The sequence below is a fragment of the Callospermophilus lateralis genome, chromosome 6 (assembly GCF_048772815.1).
Source record: "Callospermophilus lateralis isolate mCalLat2 chromosome 6, mCalLat2.hap1, whole genome shotgun sequence".
Lineage (NCBI taxonomy): Eukaryota > Metazoa > Chordata > Mammalia > Rodentia > Sciuridae > Callospermophilus > Callospermophilus lateralis.
In genome coordinates, this window is record NC_135310.1 from 2,998,106 (window position 1) to 3,017,932 (window position 19,827).

Below are 19,827 nucleotides of genomic sequence, written 5' to 3' on the forward strand. Positions count from 1 at the left end.
GCTGCACCAGCCCTGCAGAGGTGCAGATGTGTGCAGGTGTTCCACCATCACCCCAAATAAACACAGTTCTCAAACCCCAGAAAAGGGAGCCCATCTCCATCTGCCATGTTTCCCAGGACCCAGGGCACCTCAGGCAGCACACCACTGCACAGAACCAGCCCGCCTCTCGGCCCTGGGCAGAGGGGTCCAGCAATTGTCCATGGACACTGGTGTCCCTGCTCAAGGAGGGCTGTGGTTGCAGCAGTGACAGACACTGGAGGGACGGGTGGGCACAGCTCTGGGGTCTGGAGGTGGCGAGTCTCTCTGGGACTCTCAAGGGTGCAGTCTTGGAACTGAGGTCAGGCTCTGGATCCACCCCTGTGCTGGGACCTGTGTCTTCTCGCCCCTCCCTCATAGGGTCTGCCCGAGACCCTGTGCTGCCTAAGTCCCGAGTGTCTGTCCTCATCAGTGGGAGGCCTGAGAGAGCAAGCACTGGTCACATGTCCCTCTGTGGGGAGAGGCTCCTCCCCTCTCCTCCCCACTTCCCGGCAGTGCACTGCGGCTCCATTCCACCGAGACTGGTTCCTCTGAGCATTTGTGTCCAGCCAGACTGCCCCAGGCACTTGCTTAGAGCTGGTCCTCTGCTTTCTGAGGCTGAAAAGGGAGGCCTTGGGAGGGAGGAAGGCAGCTCTGCCCTCAGACCACTCCCTGTGGGCAGCCCCTTCTGCCTGCCTCGCAGCCAGAGCCTCTGCGGAATCGAGTTTCGCATCTGTAGGAAAATCAGCATGTTCTCCATTTGCCTGGGGACTTCTTTTCATAAAGGATCCTCTGAATGTTTTTCCTTTACTAATTTTATTCCAAGTATGAAGGGGAGTTTAAACTTAGCCTGTCTCAATTCCCTCTTGTTTTTGGTTTTCCTCAGATACACCTCAAAAATTGTCTCCGAGAGTGCTGAGTGTGTCTGAGAGCCAGTTAGAACGGTCAGTAGACCTGAGCTGCCTGCAGGTGCAGTTTGGGTGAAGAGAGTCTAATAAGGGAAGTGGTGGATCTCAAAGGCTGGGCAGCGCCTGCTCTCCAGGCAGGACAAACTCTTGAGTGGTTTTCATGGGTGGGGGCAGTTTACAGAGGGTTATTAAAATAGAACAAATTATCTCCCTTAAAACTTTCGAATATTTTGTTTTTCTAAACATTCTTCAAAAAGAGAGAGGTCACGTTACTTCTAGTTCCAAATAGAAAGTTAGTGGCGCCAAGACCAGAGGGCTCTACGAACACAACCGTGGTCCCCACGGAGCTGCCGCTGGCCAGGCTCCTCTGGGCAGTGGGGAGGGTCAGACTTCCTGCGAGGTCTTTGTGCTACGGGGATTCCTCTGTGGAGCCCCTGCCAAGCCGGGAGGGCTGAGTTTGAGGTCTGGTCAGTTTCAGAGTGTTTTCTGCTTGCCAGGTGTTCCTGGTGAGGAAGGTCACTGGATCTGATGCTGGCCAGCTGTACGCCATGAAGGTCCTGAGGAAAGCCACCTTGAAAGGTAAGGCCTCAGGGCGCTGTTTGGAGAAGCGCTGAGAAGGCGCTCACCCCACTGTCGTTCATGGGTTCTCATGGGTTCCGGAGCACATGGGCCCTGCTGTCTGATAGTCGATAAGCAATACAAACGTTCCCTGGGTGTTTAAGATATCCAGGCAGAATTTCCAGTTTTTGGAGGAGAGCCATCTTGCGTAAACACCAGCCATCCACAGATGCTCCTCCTGGAGAGCCTTGGGGAAGAGAGCAGCGGGTGGCAGGCTGCTACCTCTGTGTGCGTGACAGACCCACCGGGGTCACCGGGATGCTCAGCTTCAGGTCAAGTGTGGCTCGTGGCTGAGCTACTTTCCTGCTGTGCCAGTGACCGGGAGTTGGGAGTCCAGTCCAGCAGTGGCTTCCAGCCTCTTGCTCCCACCCGGAGGTGAGAGCATCATGCAGGTCAGAACATAGTGAGGTGCAGAGTCTCACCCACCTCGTGACCCTGCACCCCGTTTGCTTTTGGTGAGGGGAGCATGCTGCACAGTAGGAGAGGCTGAACCCACAACACCTGGCTCTGGACACCGAGTTGGCAGCGGTTTATTAATCTCTGCTTCCACCCAGGGAGGTGGCCATTAACACCACACAGGTCACATGGGCTGCTCTCAGGAGCTGAGGCTGGGGGAGGCAGGCTGTGTCGTGCGAGGGCGAGGTGGCCCAGTCCCTGCATGTGAGATGATGTATTTGATTTTGTGGCTGGCAGGGGAGGGAAACCCGCTAGGTTGCAGGCTGAATGGGGCCCAGCTGGCCCAGCCCACAGAGCAGCCAGCAGGCCAGGGAGCCTCACCTGGGGGGTTACCCAGCAGGAGCAGGGGAGCTCGTGGTCAGCTTTGGGGTCCTGTAAGACTCAGGCAGCCCTTGGTCTCTCTTAGAGCACAAAGTCCGTGGCAGTGGTGTACAGGGAGCTGCAGAGACAACGGCATGCTGGCTCCGAGTCCTGTGCCTTCTCCTGGGGAGAGGAGACAGGACCACCAGTGGAGGACATAAGGGACAGACCAGATCCATGCATGTCGCAAGCGAGCCATGGGCTGTGTGTGTGAGCTGTGCTCATTTGAGCACAAGAGGGGCCTGGCCTGATGTCACTGCCTGATTGGGCTGAGCGACTGACATATGTGTGCCTTTTCCCTCACTCTGCCTGTGATCCCAGGCGGGTGTGGCTTTCCAAGATGTCAGTCAATCTGCTGTCCACAAGAAATCACCAAGCAAGATTCCTCCCTTGGAAATCCAATCCCTTGTTTTATTTGGGTGGAATTTTCTTGAATGTCTTTTCCCCAATAAATGGAAGGTTTCGGGTGTGCTCCTTCCGGCACTGGAGCTGACCCTTGGGCCACCGAGCCGTCCTGCCTCAGAAGCTTATGTTCACGTGCTGCGTAGTTTCTTCACCGTTTTCTTAGTAATTGATACACAAGCGCCTTTGAACCCAGTCCATGTCACCAGCCAGCCAGCTGGCACACTGCCCTGACGTGTGGCACAGGGAAGGCGCTCTCACACGAGGAGGTGCCAGGAGAAGTTGGGAGATGAGCGAGACCCAGGGCTCAAGGAGATGAGCACTTCCACAGAGGAGAGGAATCAGGGTGATGTTGTCATGACCAGCAATCAGAAAATGTAGACACGGACCCTCGTGTCACCTGAGGTCCCGTGCACGTCCAAGGGGAACTCGCTATGAGCACAGGCCAGGGTTGCTCAGGAGTACAGCTAAGGATTTGGGTGCTCACAGGTTTTTCTGGAAATTCCTGTGTGTACAGAAGACTTGGGCACTTGAGTTTCTAGTTGAGTGTTGCAACCTGATTAAAGCCATGCTTTAGATTTAACATTTTTATCGTATAACAGTATTTATATAACTGTTACCAGGTGAACATGAACAAATGTCTCAAGAGTCTCATGACAATGTTATTTTAAATAATTGCTCTGTTAGGAAGAAGAGGTATAGAAAACAAAGCAAGCTTTGACTTCCTGTCCCCAACTTTTGATAAAATAACCTCTCTACTTAATAGTTTCCCCAGAGAAAAAGAAATACATTAAACATTCTCTAGTTCAGGATCATCTGAAAGTCCCAAACCAAACTGCTCATGCAGTCTCTCACAAGGTTAGACACAGATGACCACGAGGCCCGGCTGCCCCACTCCTGGGTATTGACCAGGAGAAATGAAAACACGGGCCACACAGAGACTGCACTGGAATGTCTGTGGCGGCACCAGCCAGTTTACAAGAACCAGTGGGGAGAAGCCAGTGTCCACCGACTGGTACGTGAAGCAGTGCTCTCTGCACGCCATGGGAAGGCACTTGAGGATAAAGGAGGCTGAGAGCACTGCACACTCCACAGGCAGAGTGGTGGGCCTGGAAGACAGCTGCCCAGTGAGACCCGGCCCAGGGTCCTTGTGTGTGCTGCTCCATCTGTGTGGAGGTCCGTGGTTACAGGGCTGGGGCTGGAGACACAGCAGTGTGCCTGGTCTTGGCTCCTTCTTGGGTGATGAAAATGTTTTAAAATCGATGGGTGGTGATTGTTCAACTGAACACGTAAAACCCCTGAATTGTGCACTTTGAATGGGGGAATTGTTTGAAATGTGGATGATCTCAGTGAAGCCCTTGTTTTAAAGGGAGCAACCCTAAACAGCATGGGTCTTTGCTGGCCCACCCTGTGGCTCAGACCAGAGGCAGAGTCTTTCTGTGGTCGACGATGGAGACTGGGGGCATGCTGGTCCACTCAAGCCAGCCATCTCACCTCCTGTCCCAGGCAAGAGCTCACCACTGTCTCCTGACTTCTGTCCCCTTGGGTGTGTAAGCCTTCTAAGTGCCCCCGAGAAGTGGCCGCTGACCCAGCTGGTATGGAGCAAGCAGGCGCTGAATCTGTCTGCAGGTGCCCCACAAGTGGGTGCTCCCAGCAGGCAGACCCATTGTCAGGAGCTGGGCCAGAATGACAGCAGCAGCTCTGTCCAGGTCTCAGGTGACAGGTCGCTGGTACCTTCTGTATTTCACATTTTCATATTTGACTTTTTGTATATAAAGTCATTTCTACATATTCTAGAATAGTTTACTTGAGTACGCAGTATCATTTTTGCTTGTGAGAGACCCATGAAGGCACAGAAGAATGTGGACATTTTCCATTGCCTTTTGAAGTCAGCTTGAAAGCCATCGTGTTGCATCCCACGCTGTTCTAACTTTCTATAATGGTCCACCACCAAAGAACAGATATTTTTTCCAGAAACCCTGCTGCAGTTTATTTTCTTGACAAGACAGAAGAGGCTCACCAGACAGTGCTTTGTGTTTGGTGGCCCCAGACCTCATGGTGCTGCAGCCGGCCCTGTCATGGGGAGAGCAGGTCCACTTGCACCCCTCCTGTAGATAGATGGACGGCCACCCGCCCAGCCTCAGCCTCACCTCGTGGGTGGAGAAAGGCACTCCCCGCCAAGGCACGTGTAAACTCGTTTAGCTCTAACACCTCTGCCTTCCAAGAGCCGAGCTGTTGGAACACCCCGTGGCTCACTGTCTATCTTCATCATATAGCCAGTTTGTGAGCCAGACAACACTCCTGAAGAGCGTGGCCCGGAGCAAAGGGACATGCTGTAACACCACGGTGGTGTTCCCCATCGCCAAGGGTGCGGCCCCAAGAGCACAGGCTGCCCCTGGAGGGAAAGCGCATCACCCTTGAGCAGCAGAGACACCTGAAAAGGGACAATGATGGGGCTGGAGGCTGGCAGAAAACATGAGAATCACCGGACACTGCCCTGTGGGCCTGCAGCTGGTGTCCACGCCACTACAGGGAGGGAAGTGGCCTCTTACTAAGTGCGAGGGTCGAGCGCTGTCACCACCTTTCTTTAAGCAGGTGACAGCCATTTCCAATGTCGTCAACTGCTCCACAGCTGGAGGAGGGGGGAGCTGGCAGGGGTGTTGGCGCTGTGCCCCAGCTCCATGCCTCACCTCACAGTGGCCACTTAGGACCGTTAGGGTCTTCTGGAAACCAGGGTTCCCACACTCAGGCCTCTCCATGCAGTGGTTACAGGGAATAGTCCATGTTGCGGATCCCAAATGTAATGGATCCCGGAGGAGGACGCCCCCACCCCATGCTGCGAGGGAGTTTGGTTGTTAACATGCCCCTCGCGGAGGACACCTTCACCGGCAGGAGACCAGACAGGAGTGCCCTGACCTCCATTCTAGTAGCGAGTTGAAAGGTGGGGCTGTCGCCGCCTCAAGACACCTGTATTGTGTGGCCAGTGCTTCTCAGTGCTGGAGTCACCCGGGCCTTCAGAGCTGCTGGTGTGGGGCCACTGCAGGGGGCCGGAGTTGCTAGTCCAGCCAGGGAATCGAGGGAATCCTAAGCTGCCCTGCGCATCCTGCGTGCCGTGCATGCATATGTTCGGGATCAGGAAACCAGGACCCTGTGGCCACAGCCAGGGTCCCTTTGGGAGCCTTCCTCTCTCACCACCTTCTCCCCAGGGCTTGTATCAGTGGGCACCTTCCTCAATGCATGGAGGGTGTGGGGTCAGCAGGCTCTGACAGGAGGGCCATCGTCTCACCCCTGTCCTGTTCTCCCTGGAGATTGTCTGGGTTGGAAATGTGGCAGGGCTTCAGGGGTCTAGGTTTCGTTCCGTCTGATGAGTGGGGCAGCCAGGAGGAGGGTGAGCTTCCGCTGCCATCTGATCAGAAAGAATCCTTGGCTAATCCCTCTGTGAGGGGCCCGTGTGTCATAAGAGCTGGCAGCTGGGCAGAGACCAGGACCCCTCCCACACAGTGGTCCGTGGTCTCAGGGCCCCAGGGAGAGAGCTTCTCACATCAAGATGTCTTCAGCAGGACTTCCCTGCGTCTTCTCGCCTCACCAGCGTCTAACCATTTTCTTGCATGTCCACCCTGCCTGCCCAAAGGCGATCTGCATTCCCCTCTCCGAAGGAGCTAAATCACGTCCTGTCCATCCTGGGGACCTCACTGTGGCCAGAGTGCCATGTTGGAGTGAGTGAGGTCTCTGGCAGTTGTAGCAACATTGCACATGCCTCTTGGTGGCTGAGTGGGGAGTCACTGTGTCAGTGTGACAGCAAGCCAGGAGGGAGAGTGACAGGGCAGGACATCATCAGCCAAAGCCCCTTCTCTGGACATGCGGTGTAGTCTGTAAGGAGCGGGGCGGGCTGATCGCGTCACTCTGCAGATGTGCCTGGTGCACACCAGTCTGTGGTAGCCGGCACAGAAGGGCGTTGGTGGCATCCCTACTGACCACAACATCCTGAAATGGTCCTGGAGCGGTCGTCTCGGTGCCGACCCCCAGAACCTTGTCCTCAGCACCTCAGTATTTGTTTCATTTAGTTAGAAGACATGGAGTCGCTCAGAAGCCAAGCTTTAGTCTCTGAGTTTGAACAGATACATTTCTGTGCTAACTCACTGTGTCATTTGATTCACATTTGGTGACTTCAGATTCCTGAGGTAGAGGTGTAAGCACAGGTATAAGTGCCTCCTCTTACTAGAATTTCAAAAATGAGGAAACTGAGGCAGAATCGGCAAAGACTTAAAATCAGACAGTTTGGAGGTGATGAGGGCCCGGTGCCCGCCCCAGGCCGCCTGCCCACCCAGGGCGTTTCCTCCCAGGGGGCCTGTCCTGGCTGGTGCTCTCTGTTCAGGCACATCTTCCCAGCACATTGCTAAGATAAAAAGCAAAGTGGGAATGGTCCCGTGGCCATCTTGGCCACCCTCTGAGCCCTCTGAGCAGCAGATCCCAGGCTGTGCCCCCGGTGGGGCCCTCCCCACCGACAGGCTCTGACTCTCCCTGTTGTCCCTGTTGTGCCCCTGGCGTCCCTCAGATGCTGGCATGTCCTGAATCACAGAGACGTTTCATTGCTTCCCCCCACAGTCTGCACCATGTGAAGGATGACGGACTCACGGTTTATCGCAGAATTCCTTGGTAAGGAAGTGAGTCAAATACTGTGTCCATCTTCTCTGAAGTGATTCAGTGTAGAGGAGTGAAGAGACCCATTGTGCTGGTCAGCATGGCTTCCTGTCCACTGTTACTATCATCATTATCTATGGTTTTCTCCAATTCCTGTATTTTCTTGTAGTAATTAACTGTAAAAAGTTTCAACCCCTAAACATTTAGCAGCACAGCCACTTGATGGAAGCCCGTGCTTTGCTGAGTCAGATCTTGGTGAGCTGAGAGCTGCCAGGTGGAGACGGGTTCTCACTCTGCTCAGACTCAGCAGTGTCCATTACGGCCACACGTCAGGAGGAGCTGGGCTCATCCCAGAATGGGGTCTGCAGGGTCCCCCAGCCCAGTCTGAAAGCCCTGAGGTCATGCTGTGTCCAACACAAAGCCATCCTCAGGCCTGCGATGGCCATGCCTCCCTGTGGTGACATTGCCCTTCAGCAGCCCACAGAAGCAGGTGCAGAGCATGATCCCTGGGGTCCCGTGGGCTCTGACCACAGAGCAGTCTTGGCTCGCGTTCAGTGTGCTGCTCTCCAGGTCCCCCACGTGCCCAGAGGTTTCCCAAGGTGCACTCCCATGGCTGGCATTGCCATCTTCACGGGGCTCGCAGAATTACGTTGGTTTTGTTTTATTTTTCTATGTACATGACAGTAGAGTGTATTTTGACATATCATACCCACATGAAGTATAACTTCTCATTCTTGTGCAGCCAACGGAAGCAGGTGATCAAGCAGGGCAGAGCATGGTCTGATGTGGAGTTACACTGGTCGTGTATTCATATATGAACATACAAAAGTAATGTCTGACTCATTCCACTCTTTCCTATTCCCATCCCCCACTTCCCTGTCAATTAACTTCTGTTCTTCCCTCCCTACCCCCTTATTATGAGTCAGCATCCACATATCAGAGAGAACATTGGCCTTTGGTATTTTGGGATTGGCTTATTTCACTTAACATAATAGTATCCAGATCCATCTATTTACCAGCAAATGTCATGAAGTCATTCTTCTTTATAGCTGCTGAGTGATATTCTGTTCTGTATAAATATCACAATATCTTTATCCATTCTTCTGTGGAAGGGCACCTAGGTTGGTTCCATAGCTTAGCTATTTGAATTGAGCTGCTATAAACATTGATGTGGCTGTGTCACTGTAGTTTGCTGATTTTAAGTCCTTTGGGTATAAACTGAGGAGTGGGATAACTAGGTCAAAAGGTGGTTCCATTCTAAGTTTTCTGAGGAATCTCCATACTGCTTTCCGTGGTAGTTGTACCAATTTGCAGTCCCACCAGCAATGTGTAAGTATAGCCTTTTCCCCACATCCTCACCAGCATTTATTGTTGTTGTATTCTTGAGAGTTGCCATTCTGACTGGAGTGAGATGGAATCTTAGAGTGGTTTTGATTTGCATTTCTCCAATTGTTAGAGATGTTGAACATTTTTTCACATATTTTTTAACTATATTTCTTCTTCTATAAAGGGCTTGTTCAATACCTTTGCTTATTTATTGATTGGGTTATTATTTTGGGGTTTTTTTTGGTGTTAAGTTTTTTGAGTTCTTTATATGTCCTGTAGATTAATGCTGCGGTGAAGATATTCTCCCATTCTGTAGCTTCTCTTTTCTCATTCTTGATTGTTTCCTTTGCTGTGAAGAAGCTTTTTAGTTTGATATCATCCCATTCATCGATTTTACTTCTTGCACTTTAGGAGTCTTATTAAGAAAGTCAGTTCCTAAGCTGACATGATGGAGGGTGGAGCCTACTCTTTCCTCTCGTAGGCACAGGGTCTCTGGTCTGATGCCTAGGTCCTTGGTCCACTTTGAGTTGTGTGCAGGGTCAGAGATTGCGGTCTGATTTCATTTTGTCACATATGGATTTCCAGTTTTCCCAGCACCATTTGTTGAAGAGGCTGTCTTTCTCCAGTGTGTGTTTATGGCACCTGTGTCTAGTGTGAGACAGCTGTGGGTCATGTGGGTCTGTCTCTGTCCTCAGTTGTGTCCCACTGGTCTTCAGGTATGCTTGGGTGCCAGGACCATGCCCCTTTCTGTCACTGCAGCTCTGTGGTCTGACTTAGGTCTGGGGTCCTATCTGTCACTGCAGCTCTGTGGTCTGACTTAGGGTCTGGGGCCCTTTCTGTCACTGCAGCTCTGTGGTGTGACTTAGGGTCTGGGGTCCTTTCTGTCACTGCAGCTCTTTGGTCTGACTTGGGGTCTGGGGTCCTATCTGTCACTGCAGCTCTGTGGTCTGACTTAGGGTCTGGGGTCCTATCTGTCACTGCAGCTCTGTGGTCTGACTTAGGTCTGGGGTCCTATCTGTCACTGCAGCTCTGTGGTCTGACTTAGGGTCTGGGGTTCTTTCTGTCACTGCAGCTCTGTGGTCTGACTTAGGTCTGGGGTCCTTTCTGTCACTGCAGCTCTGTGGTGTGACTTAGGGTCTGGGGTCCTATCTGTCAATGCAGCTCTGTGGTGTGACTTAGGGCCTGGGGTTCTTTCTGTCACTGCAGCTCTGTGGTCTGACTTAGGTCTGGGGTCCTTTCTGTCACTGCAGCTCTGTGGTGTGACTTAGGGTCTGGGGTCCTTTGTGTCACTTCAGCTCTGTGGTGTGACTTAGGGTCTGGGGTCCTTTCTGTCACTGCAGCTCTGTGGTCTGACTTAGGTCTGGGGTCCTTTCTGTCACTGCAGCTCTGTGGCATGACTTAGGTCTGGGGTCCTATCTGTCACTGCATCTCTGTGGTGTGACTTAGGGTCTGGGGTCCTATCTGTCACTGCAGCTCTGTGGCATGACTTAGGTCTGGGGTCCTATCTGTCACTGCAGCTCTGTGGCGTGACTTAGGGTCTGGGGTCCTATCTGTCACTGCAGCTCTGTGGCGTGACTTAGGGTCTGGGGTCCTATCTGTCACTGCAGCTCTGTGGCGTGACTTAGGGTCTGGGGTCCTATCTGTCACTGCAGCTCTGTGGTGTGACTTAGGGTCTGGGGTCCTATCTGTCACTGCAGCTCTGTGGCATGACTTAGGTCTGGGGTCCTATCTGTCACTTCAGCTCTGTGGTGTGACTTAGGTCTGGGGTCCTATCTGTCACTTCAGCTCTGTGGTGTGACTTAGGTCTGGGGTCCTTTGTGTCACTGCAGCTCTGTGGTCTGACTTAGGTCTGGGGTCCTTTCTGTCACTGCAGCTCTGTGGCATGACTTAGGGTCTGGGGTCCTTTCTGTCACTTCAGCTCTGTGGCGTGACTTAGGTCTGGGGTCCTTTGTGTCACTTCAGCTCTGTGGTCTGACTTAGGTCTGGGGTCCTTTCTGTCACTGCAGCTCTGTGGCATGACTTAGGTCTGGGGTCCTTTCTGTCACTGCAGCTCTGTGGTCTGACTTAGGTCTGGGGTCCTATCTGTCACTGCAGCTCTGTGGCATGACTTAGGTCTGGGGTCCTATCTGTCACTTCAGCTCTGTGGTCTGACTTAGGTCTGGGGTCCTTTCTGTCACTGCAGCTCTGTGGTCTGACTTAGGTCTGGGGTCCTTTCTGTCACTGCAGCTCTGTGGCATGACTTAGGTCTGGGGTCCTTTCTGTCACTGCAGCTCTGTGGTCTGACTTAGGTCTGGGGTCCTATCTGTCACTGCAGCTCTGTGGTGTGACTTAGGGTCTGGGGTCCTATCTGTCACTGCAGCTCTGTGGCGTGACTTAGGGTCTGGGGTCCTATCTGTCACTGCAGCTCTGTGTCTGACTCGGCTCTCAGTTTCTGAGACCCAGTGACGCGGCAGCAGTGGAAGGGTGAAGGACCGTCTGTGGGTTCCATTTGATTCCTGGTGATTAAATCACCTCAGTCAGTGTGAGCTACTTGGCATCAGAAGATGGGACCTTTGCTTCAGCCTCTGTTACTCAAAGGTCACACCTCGGCTGTCAGCCAGGTAGACGCCATGGACCCAGCCTCTTCCTTCCATCCCCAGATGTGGGACACAAATGACGGACACCGGAGAGTGGGCACTGACAGGGCCAGGCTCCTACTGGTCTGCCAGCAAAGCCGGAGTCCCCATACAGTCAGCCCCCCAGTCACCTTGGGACAGCCAGTGTCAAGCTTGCTGTTTGAGATGCCAAGGGCCTTGCTGGGATGATGGCTGTCCTTCAGCATTTTGTCCCTCGCCAGTGTGTGCAAGTTGGCGTGGCCAGTTGTGTAGCTGCCATCAGCAGCAGTAGGCTCCTGACCTGACGTGGCCAGGGCCTTCCCTTCTTCCTCCAGGAGACCCAGTCAGCATAGGCCATGATGGCCACTGTGAGCCCAGCACTCTGGTGAAGGTGTGACCTGGTGTGGACATGGCCTTCCCCTCTCTCCCTCCACTGGACCCAGTCAGCATGTGCCGTGACACTGGCCACTGTGAGCCCAGACTCTCAGAACATGTCTCCCCTAGCTGAGGGGATTCGCCTCGTTTATTAACCCACTGTCAGGGCTGGATTCCTGGCTCCTTCCTCTGTGTTTCAGCGGTAATAATAGCATGAGGGCCCTTTGCCCTCTTTCTGTTTTAAGAGAACTCCATTTTTCTGTCTTTTAATTGTGTGATCGTTTTAGTTGGCCAGTTTTTAGATGTTTTGTAACTCGACCTATATATCCTGTTATTTCTTCTGCTACTTTCTATTTAAAAAAGAGATTCTGCATCCAGACGTGGGATAAGTATTCACATTAGTTGTGGTTTATGGCTTGGTTTTTAGACATTTAGCCGGGCTTCGCTGTGGTGGTGGTATGGGGAGGAAGGCGCGGGTCGCTGCTCCGGCCGGGCTGCCCTTTGGCAGTTGAATGGGACTTCTTTCCCTGGCTTCCTACCAGGCTCTCCGCGACCTTTGGTTTCCATTACAGTTCTGTAACCAAACGTGTGGCTGCCCAGTGTCCTTCATTCCAAATGGATCTGAATTCAAGGACATCTATCCTGTTTCAAGGATGTTAGATGGGCCTAACCAGAGGCAGAGTCGAGCCATGCCAGGAGATGGCAGAATGGCTGGAAGGATGCGGCGTCTCCTCTGCCACCCTCCTTCGCCAGGCCACCCACTGGGAAAGGCAGGGTATGGGGGCTTCTCCCAGAGAGGAGGTGCCTGGGGTGGAGCAGACCATCCTGTAGTCCTCCCCAGCCTGGGTCTAGCCATGCAGGAAGCCTGGCCAGGGCCACTGAGGAGGTGCCCCAGGTGGAGGCAGAGAGACCCCTCTGGTGGTCTGGAGGGGCAGCCCTGCCTGCTGTGACTCCACCTCAGCCTCAGGCTGCGCGGCCACGCTCCTAGTCAGGTCCTTCTGGGGCCTTTGCTTTTCCTCTGAGGCCCTTCACCCACCGGCTCTTCCCAGCCCACATCCTCAGCATCTCATGTTGAGCAGGCAGCTTTCAGCCTTGCTCTGGTAGCTCCTGAAACCCCCAGGGCTCCCGCCGGCCGTGCCTCTGGAACCTGCAGCTGGGGGAGGGGGGCGGCACTCTCTGCAAGGTCTCCTCTTGCTCTGCTCCTTGCAACTTGGCGTGGCCAGTTGTGTAGCTGCCATCAGCAGCAGTGAGATCCTGACCTGGCGTGGTCAGGGCCTTCCCTTCTTCCTCCAGGAGACCCAGTCAGCATAGGCCATGATGGCCACTGTGAGCCCAGCACTCTGGTGAAGGCGTGACCTGGTGCTGAGAGCTGGGCACTAGGTCCGAGATCCGTCCTGGAGACTACGGTACTTTCTTAGGAATTGGGTGGAGTGGAGAGCACACTAATGCCACCTTGGTGCTGGCCAGCGTCCTGTGACATCCACCATTACTGCAGTCACATTTCACAAAGGAGCTCTCATTTTTTATTTTTTCAAGAACGAATGGATGAACTGTTGCAATAGAAAAGGACATCACAACTTACGGAGTCACATCACAGGCTTTTCAGGGCCACTCATGTCAGTCCCAGGCTGAACAAAGTCTTTTTTTTTTTTTTAAGAGAGAGAGAGAGAGAGAATTTTAATATTTATTTTTCAGTCTTTCGATGGACACAACATCTTTATTTGTATGTGGTGCTGAGGATCAAACCCAGGCCACATGCATGCCAGGCGAGTGCGCTACCACTTGAGCCACATCCCCAGCCCCTGAACAGTGTCTTAACGGCTCCCTGATCATCCCACTGTTGCCCTAGTGCCATCTGCGTGGGCTCCCACATCCTTCGCCCCATGAACAGTCTCCCCAGGCAGCATCCTGTGTCCCTCGCCCTTGGCCACCCACTGCCAAGCAGCAGGGGTGTGTTTCTTGATTCCTGTCCTCCGTCTTCTGCTCTGCCTATTGCTGCCTGAAGGGTGGTGCTTCCCGGTCCTCTCTCCCTCCCCCTGAAGGGAAGCAGTGCCCCCACTGAGGCTCCCAGAAGAGAAAGAGAAGCCCCTGGAATCTACTGTGCAGTGAAGGGGCACCACAGAGGACAGCAGAGGCAGGCAGGGCGCTGGCAGGGGCCGGCTTGGCCAGTGCGTCACATGCTTGTGTGTGGCCTCATCTGCTTCTCACGATGATCTTGGGTGGAGCCATCATCCCCGCTTCTGTGGAGAAACAGCCAACAGTGATGCTGCCCATGGCAAAGCCAAGGTGGAAGCCAGGCCATCGCTCTGTGGTCCCCACTAGGCCACCGCATGGCCCCTTCTCAGACCAGCCAGTGGGAGTGACAGTCATGCCTCAAAGACAAAGGTGGGCCCAAGAGAGCTGGAGCTCTGCGCACAGAAGTCAGAACCGAGAGGCAGTAGAGCGGGGGGGCTGTCCCTGCCACCAGGGTGGGAAAGAACTGTGTCTAAGTCGTGGCAAAGCCAGGGCTCATCACCCGAGCCGCGTGTAGGTGACACGCAGCACTGGGTTGTCCCTGTTCACACTCATTCGACTGAAACCCCCATCTTCCTCCTCCCTGTCCCTGCTGGCCGCCACCTGCCTCAGCCTGGGGCCCTCTTCTGGATGCCACCGTCAGTGGCTCGTGCAGCGTTGTTGTCTGCCTGGCCTACTTCACTTAGTGTCCCTGAAGCCACTTCTGCTTGTGCATACATCTGCGGGCACACTTGGGTTGCTTCCCCGTCAGCCCTTGGGAGTGGAGCTGCTGTGAACAGGTACAAATGCCTCTCCAGCCACAGCTTTTGCAACTTTAGGATGTGCGCCCTGGAGTGGCACTCCGGATCACGCCCTCTTTCTGTCAGCCTTGAGGAGCCACCAAGCTGTTTCCAGGTGGCTGCGCCCCGTTACTGTCCAGTGCTGGGTGTCCAGTACTGTGGCAGTGCTGGGTGTCCAGTTTCCCAGCCTCACTGACAGTGGTTCAGGTCCACCTGGTTATTTTGAGGGTTGTTGCTATTATACCACCCTTGGGGAGGGACTTCTTAAATAAAACTTCAGGGGTGCCTGTCACAAGTCCAGAGTGGGGGTGAATCTAAGTGCCTGGCCCAGGGACTGGCTCAGTTGGACTTGTCCGAACAGAAGCATCTGAAGAACTTTCCACCCTCCCCTCGGGTGGCCCCAGGAGGTCAGGGGCTGCTGCCCTGGGTGTGCCGGTCACTTGCCCGTCTTAACGCTCTTCTCCTCAGGTAGCCATCTTTCTCTGTTTGTGGTTTGTTTTTCCTTAGAACTTCATCGTCTGTACTTCCAGGTGGCTAAGCTTGAGACAGTGAGAACACAAAAGAGTGATGCTGTCATTGTATAAAACACACTAGATTAAATATGTATCCAAGGTCCGTGTCTCCCGTGGAGAGAGTGGCAAGCTTCCCTTGATTTCCACTTCTATCAGAAAGGCAGAATCGCAGTGCACGACTCAGGGGTGGGTCATTGTGTGTGATCCTTGGCGTATACGCGTGATCCATACATCCTTGGATGAGAGAGTGCCAGGAAACGCACAGGCCATGCTCTCAAAATATCAGGTTGCTTTTCGCTTGGGAAGGGACTTGCAGGCCTGTGTGGAGGAGAGATGGCACTCACCACTGTAACCGCCCTGAGCACTGCCTGGCGGGCAGCCCAGCAGCTCCTCCCACCGCCAGGCCATCCAGGCGGAGCATCACCTACCCACCACATCATCCAGGCTCCTTCCTCCAAAGCCCCAAGCCTGACCTCGGTTCACAGGAAGTACAGGGGTCAAAGAACCCACTGAACCACAGTCAGACCAGCCCGCAGCGTGGACCATTCTGCAAGAAAACTACCCTGGACCTCCCAAAAAGTCCAGGGAGGAAAAGGTGTAGAACTTTTCTAGAAGCAAAATAAATAAAGCAGTTGAGCAGTCGGCAAGCATGTGACCTTGACTGGATCCTGAGCTGGAAAGAACAAGGGCTCTGAATGGCATGGGGGTGTTAAGCCTGGACTGGATGCCAGGTGGTATCAGGAAGCAGTTGGTAGTTTTCTAGATGTTACTCTAGATTAGGGAGATATGTGCAAGTGCACCTAAGGGTACAATGTCTGGGTGCTTACAATTTATTTTCAGTGATTTTGTCGAGAGAGAGAGGGGGCAAATTTAAGAGCCTGTCAATAATTGTTAAATCAAGCTGGAGGACATAGGGGTGGTCATCATATCGCTTTGAGTCTTGTGTATGTTTGAAAACGGGAACAATGGCTTTATCTAGTATTTGGCGCTCCGTGTTCCTCTGAACTCCAAGTCCACCTCTTGAAAGCCCTTTGCCTCTGTTCTGCAGTCCGGGACCGGGTGAGGTCGAAGATGGAGAGAGACATCTTGGCAGAGGTGAACCACCCCTTCATTGTGAAGCTGCACTACGGTAAGTGGAGCATCAGCGGACACACCTGAGAGGACCAGGGCCACCCTCGCCAGGTCAGGGGCAGCCGAAGGAACAGCAGATCAGACAGAGGAAAGTCTTCCCAGTGTCGTAGACACTTCCCTGTCACAGATGAAGCCATCCAAGTCCCAACCCTTGATCTTCTTTGAGTTTTTTTTCCCCTAAGAGATAGATGCCCTGTTTTCATTCCAAGGCTGCCCATTATTATTAAACTGTCACCATTGACAGTCGGCTCGAAGGTCTGACCTCCACGGGATGAACCACAGCACGTTTGTGTCGTAGTTTGTGAACCAGTGGTTTGTTTAAGCTACTAGTGTTCAACCACCTTTTAAGCAGATGCTATGTTTCAAGCCTCCTAGAGACAGTGGCCCCTGTGCCCTCAGAAGCACCCCTCAGGCAGGCAGGCGATCATTGCATCTTCTGAGGCTCAGGTCAAGTAATCTGCTGGAGGCCGTGCCCGCTTTGCACGCAGCGCCTCTCCACGTGCTGTCTGCCCTGCGTCTCCTCAGAGGAGCCGTGAGTAAAAACTTCAAATCAAAACGATCTGAAATCATGGTGACTTGAAGTCATGCCGCACCACACACCTCTGATGATTACGAGAACGGAGTGCAGCAAAGAGCAACCAAGCTGGCACCTTGCCGCTGGCTTCAGGGCTCCAGGGCAGGCGTGTGAGGGAACAAGTGAGGCCTGTGCACATCGGAAGCGAAGGTGTGAGCATCAGGACAGGGTGAGGCGACTCCCAGCTCTGCCCAGGCTGGTTCCTGGTAGTACTCTGAAAGCCGTCCAGTCCTGTGTGCAAGTCACGTGGCCCGTCCATTCAGAAATAATGAAATCCAGCATGCACTGTGGACCCAGAGAGGCCAGGGGACCCCTGCACCCTCTGGACTGTGGGCAGCTCCAGCTCTGATCTCCCCGTGCAGTGGCAAGGCGGGACAGGCTGGCCTTCTCCCTCCCACCCCCACTGCTGCTGATGGGCTGGGGTCAGGTCCTCTCCACCTGCCACTGAGACGGTCCCCAGGGATACTTCTGGAGAGATTTAGAAATGGGCTTCTTGCAGAAGCTTCTCAGCAGGCCCTCTACATTACACCCCTTGTTGTCCATCACAAGACCAGCCACTTCCTCAGATGAAACTAAATCCACACTTCAGCTTTCACAGTTCCAACAAAGCGTCCTCCAGCTAGAGCCTGTGACTCTAAAGCCCTCCATGATGATGCTTCTAGCATTGACTTCTAGAAAACCAAAGGCTTTCAGACACAGAGCTCTCAGGACCCCTTCCGGCTGTACTTGCACTGTGCATAAAAAGATGCCAATGACAGCCCTCCCTAGACTGGACTGGCTGTCCCAGCCAGTAGCCTCTCACTAACTCCAACCTGGCTGCCCAGCCAGTAGCCTCTCACTAACTCCAGCCTGGCTGCCCAGCCAGTAGCCTCTCACTAACTCCAGCCTGGCTGTTGCAGCCTGTCACCCTCCCTAACCTGGCCTGGCCTTCACAGTGAACCGACCCTCCTGAACCTGGGCCTATAGTCATAGCAGTAGTAATGGTGGCTGGTTCTTCCAGACCCTCCAATGTCCACTCCTTCATGCTGACCACTGAGCATGGACAGGAGCTGTGTGGACACTCTGTGGCCTGAAACAAATCTAAAATTGTCAGGCATAGTAACCAAATTGAGGACAGGAGCCCTAGTCACAACACAAATAGGGTGACCAGTCACCAGTACTGCCATAAAAGAAGTCAGAGGCTAGTCCGCTGCACCGAGCTGTGGGAGTGCGGCTGTGGTGGTCAGAGCCCTGCTCGCCTGCCCAGCCAGCCCACAGAGTTCCCGTCTGAAGACCCACCTGCAAGCCAGGCCTGTCGCTCGCTAGTGGCGGTGGGAGGGCAGGCTGGCTGTGTAGGTGCCTTTCCCTCTGAGCCCACACTTCCCTTCGTGATTGAGGAGGCGAAGGAAAGGAGGGAGGGAAAGAAGTGTCTCAAGACCTACAAAACTGGCACCAGGATGTGGTGTCCTGCCCCTTCCCGGGGCTCCCCTGCGCTTCTGAGTGACAGCTTGCAGGTTAAGTAGACATGTTTGCCCAAGAGAGGCCGGGAACTGGAAACTGACCATGTCAGAGAGAGCAGGTCCACCCCTGCAGCTCTCAGCCGTGTCTCCCCCACAGCCTTTCAGACGGAAGGAAAGCTCTACCTGATCCTGGACTTCCTGCGGGGAGGCGATCTCTTCACCCGGCTGTCCAAAGAGGTGGGCTTCCCTCCGCGAATTCCCTCCGCAAACGTCTGTCTGGGAGGGAAAGAGAGGAGGCAGGGGGTGTCGTGTGAGTGCTGGGTGTGCTTGGTGTGGGGGGTATGTGTGTTGGGTGTGCATGATGCGTGGTGTGTGTGTGCTGTGTGAGTGCTGGGTGTGCGTTAAGTGTGTGTGGGGGGGTGGGGTGGGGGGTGTTGGTTGTTGTTCAAGAGCCCGCACAAGCTGCAGGAGTGCTTTGTCCTTGGAAGGTCTTGGGAACAGGGTTTCTCCAGAGATCCTATGGAGATCTGAAGCCTCGGTCCACCATTAACTGTCCAGGTGGAAGCCCATGGCTAGTTGATGGTGACAGTTGGGACAGATGGTGGCTCCTGTTTTCATCCTAGGAAGATGTAGTTAGCTCAGCGTGTCCCGTCCTCCAGGGCAGGCCTTCCATGCAGTCTGCTCAGGAGCATCTGGTCAGCTCTGCACACGCTGCCTGAGTCCCATGAGCTTTCCCAACCCCAGAGTCTACTTTGACCTCCAGCACCTCCGATAGACGTGTTCCAGAATGCTGCTCAGGGCACCAGGGAGGCACTAAGGCCCTCATGACTGGAGGGTGCTGAGCTCTACAGAGGGAGAAAGCCAGAATGCTGCCCAGGTCAGTGGTAGTAAGAGAGGGGAGCTGCCCACAGGGAGAGAGCCCTACTGGAGGGAGACCGGATCTACAAGCATGAGCTGCCCCTCCCATTCCTTCAGTTAGATAGCAAAACTGCCAGCGTGTGCTTGTCCCTGATCAGCTAGAATAAAAGCGTTGAAATGTCACCAGGCTCCAAGACCCACACCATGTGCCCACACCTGACTCATGGCCAGATGGCTTAGCCAGGAGAAACATTCTGAACCCAAATGCCCAAGGACGACACAGCACTTGATTTCACAACAGCTCACCTGAGAACCTGCCGCTTCTCCCAGGAAGACCCTAGGTAGTCAGAGGCTCAGGGCGCACCACTTGCTGCTCGTCCCTGAGAGGTGAGGGTTGTCCCACCTGCTCTCGGGGGTGCAGGCCTGGGCTTTGCTGTCCTTTAGTCAGTCCTTGCTCACGACTGTCTTCAATGCATCCTGAGTTGTTTTCAGAGGCGCAGGTCAAGAACTCAGCAGAGGTCCCACTGCCTAGTTGGCCAGTGACCGTGATGCTGGGCTTTTCACCGGAGCGAGTCCAAGTGGTACCACTTCCTACAGAGCAGAGGGTGGCGGCACGGGGGCGCACAGTGCAGGGACCCCATCTACCCTAGAGTCCTCCTCCCCGCGGGGCGGGGTTTATTTGCTTCTGCCTTTTCCTCCTCCTCCCGTTCTTCAGCAGCAGCTTCCTGCCTCGCTTAGAACTCCAGATGGGCAGTAGACAAAGGTGGCGTCTCCTCCAGCAGGGAGGGGTCCCAGAAACCCCGCGAGGGCTGCTCTCCCTGTTGAC

At 54.1% G+C, this 19,827-nt stretch overlaps 1 protein-coding gene across 2 annotated transcripts in view; it reads left to right on the forward strand.

Moving 5' to 3' along the window:
* Positions 1-19,827, forward strand: part of Rps6ka2 (ribosomal protein S6 kinase A2) — a 201,963-nt gene that overhangs the window by 122,448 nt on the left and 59,688 nt on the right. For both annotated transcript variants that reach the window (XM_076858042.1, XM_076858041.1), the window contains exons 3-5: positions 1,421-1,502; positions 16,048-16,128; positions 18,301-18,380. In XM_076858042.1, the coding sequence (XP_076714157.1) occupies positions 1,421-1,502; positions 16,048-16,128; positions 18,301-18,380 (243 nt within the window). The remainder of the gene's footprint in view (positions 1-1,420; positions 1,503-16,047; positions 16,129-18,300; positions 18,381-19,827) is intronic.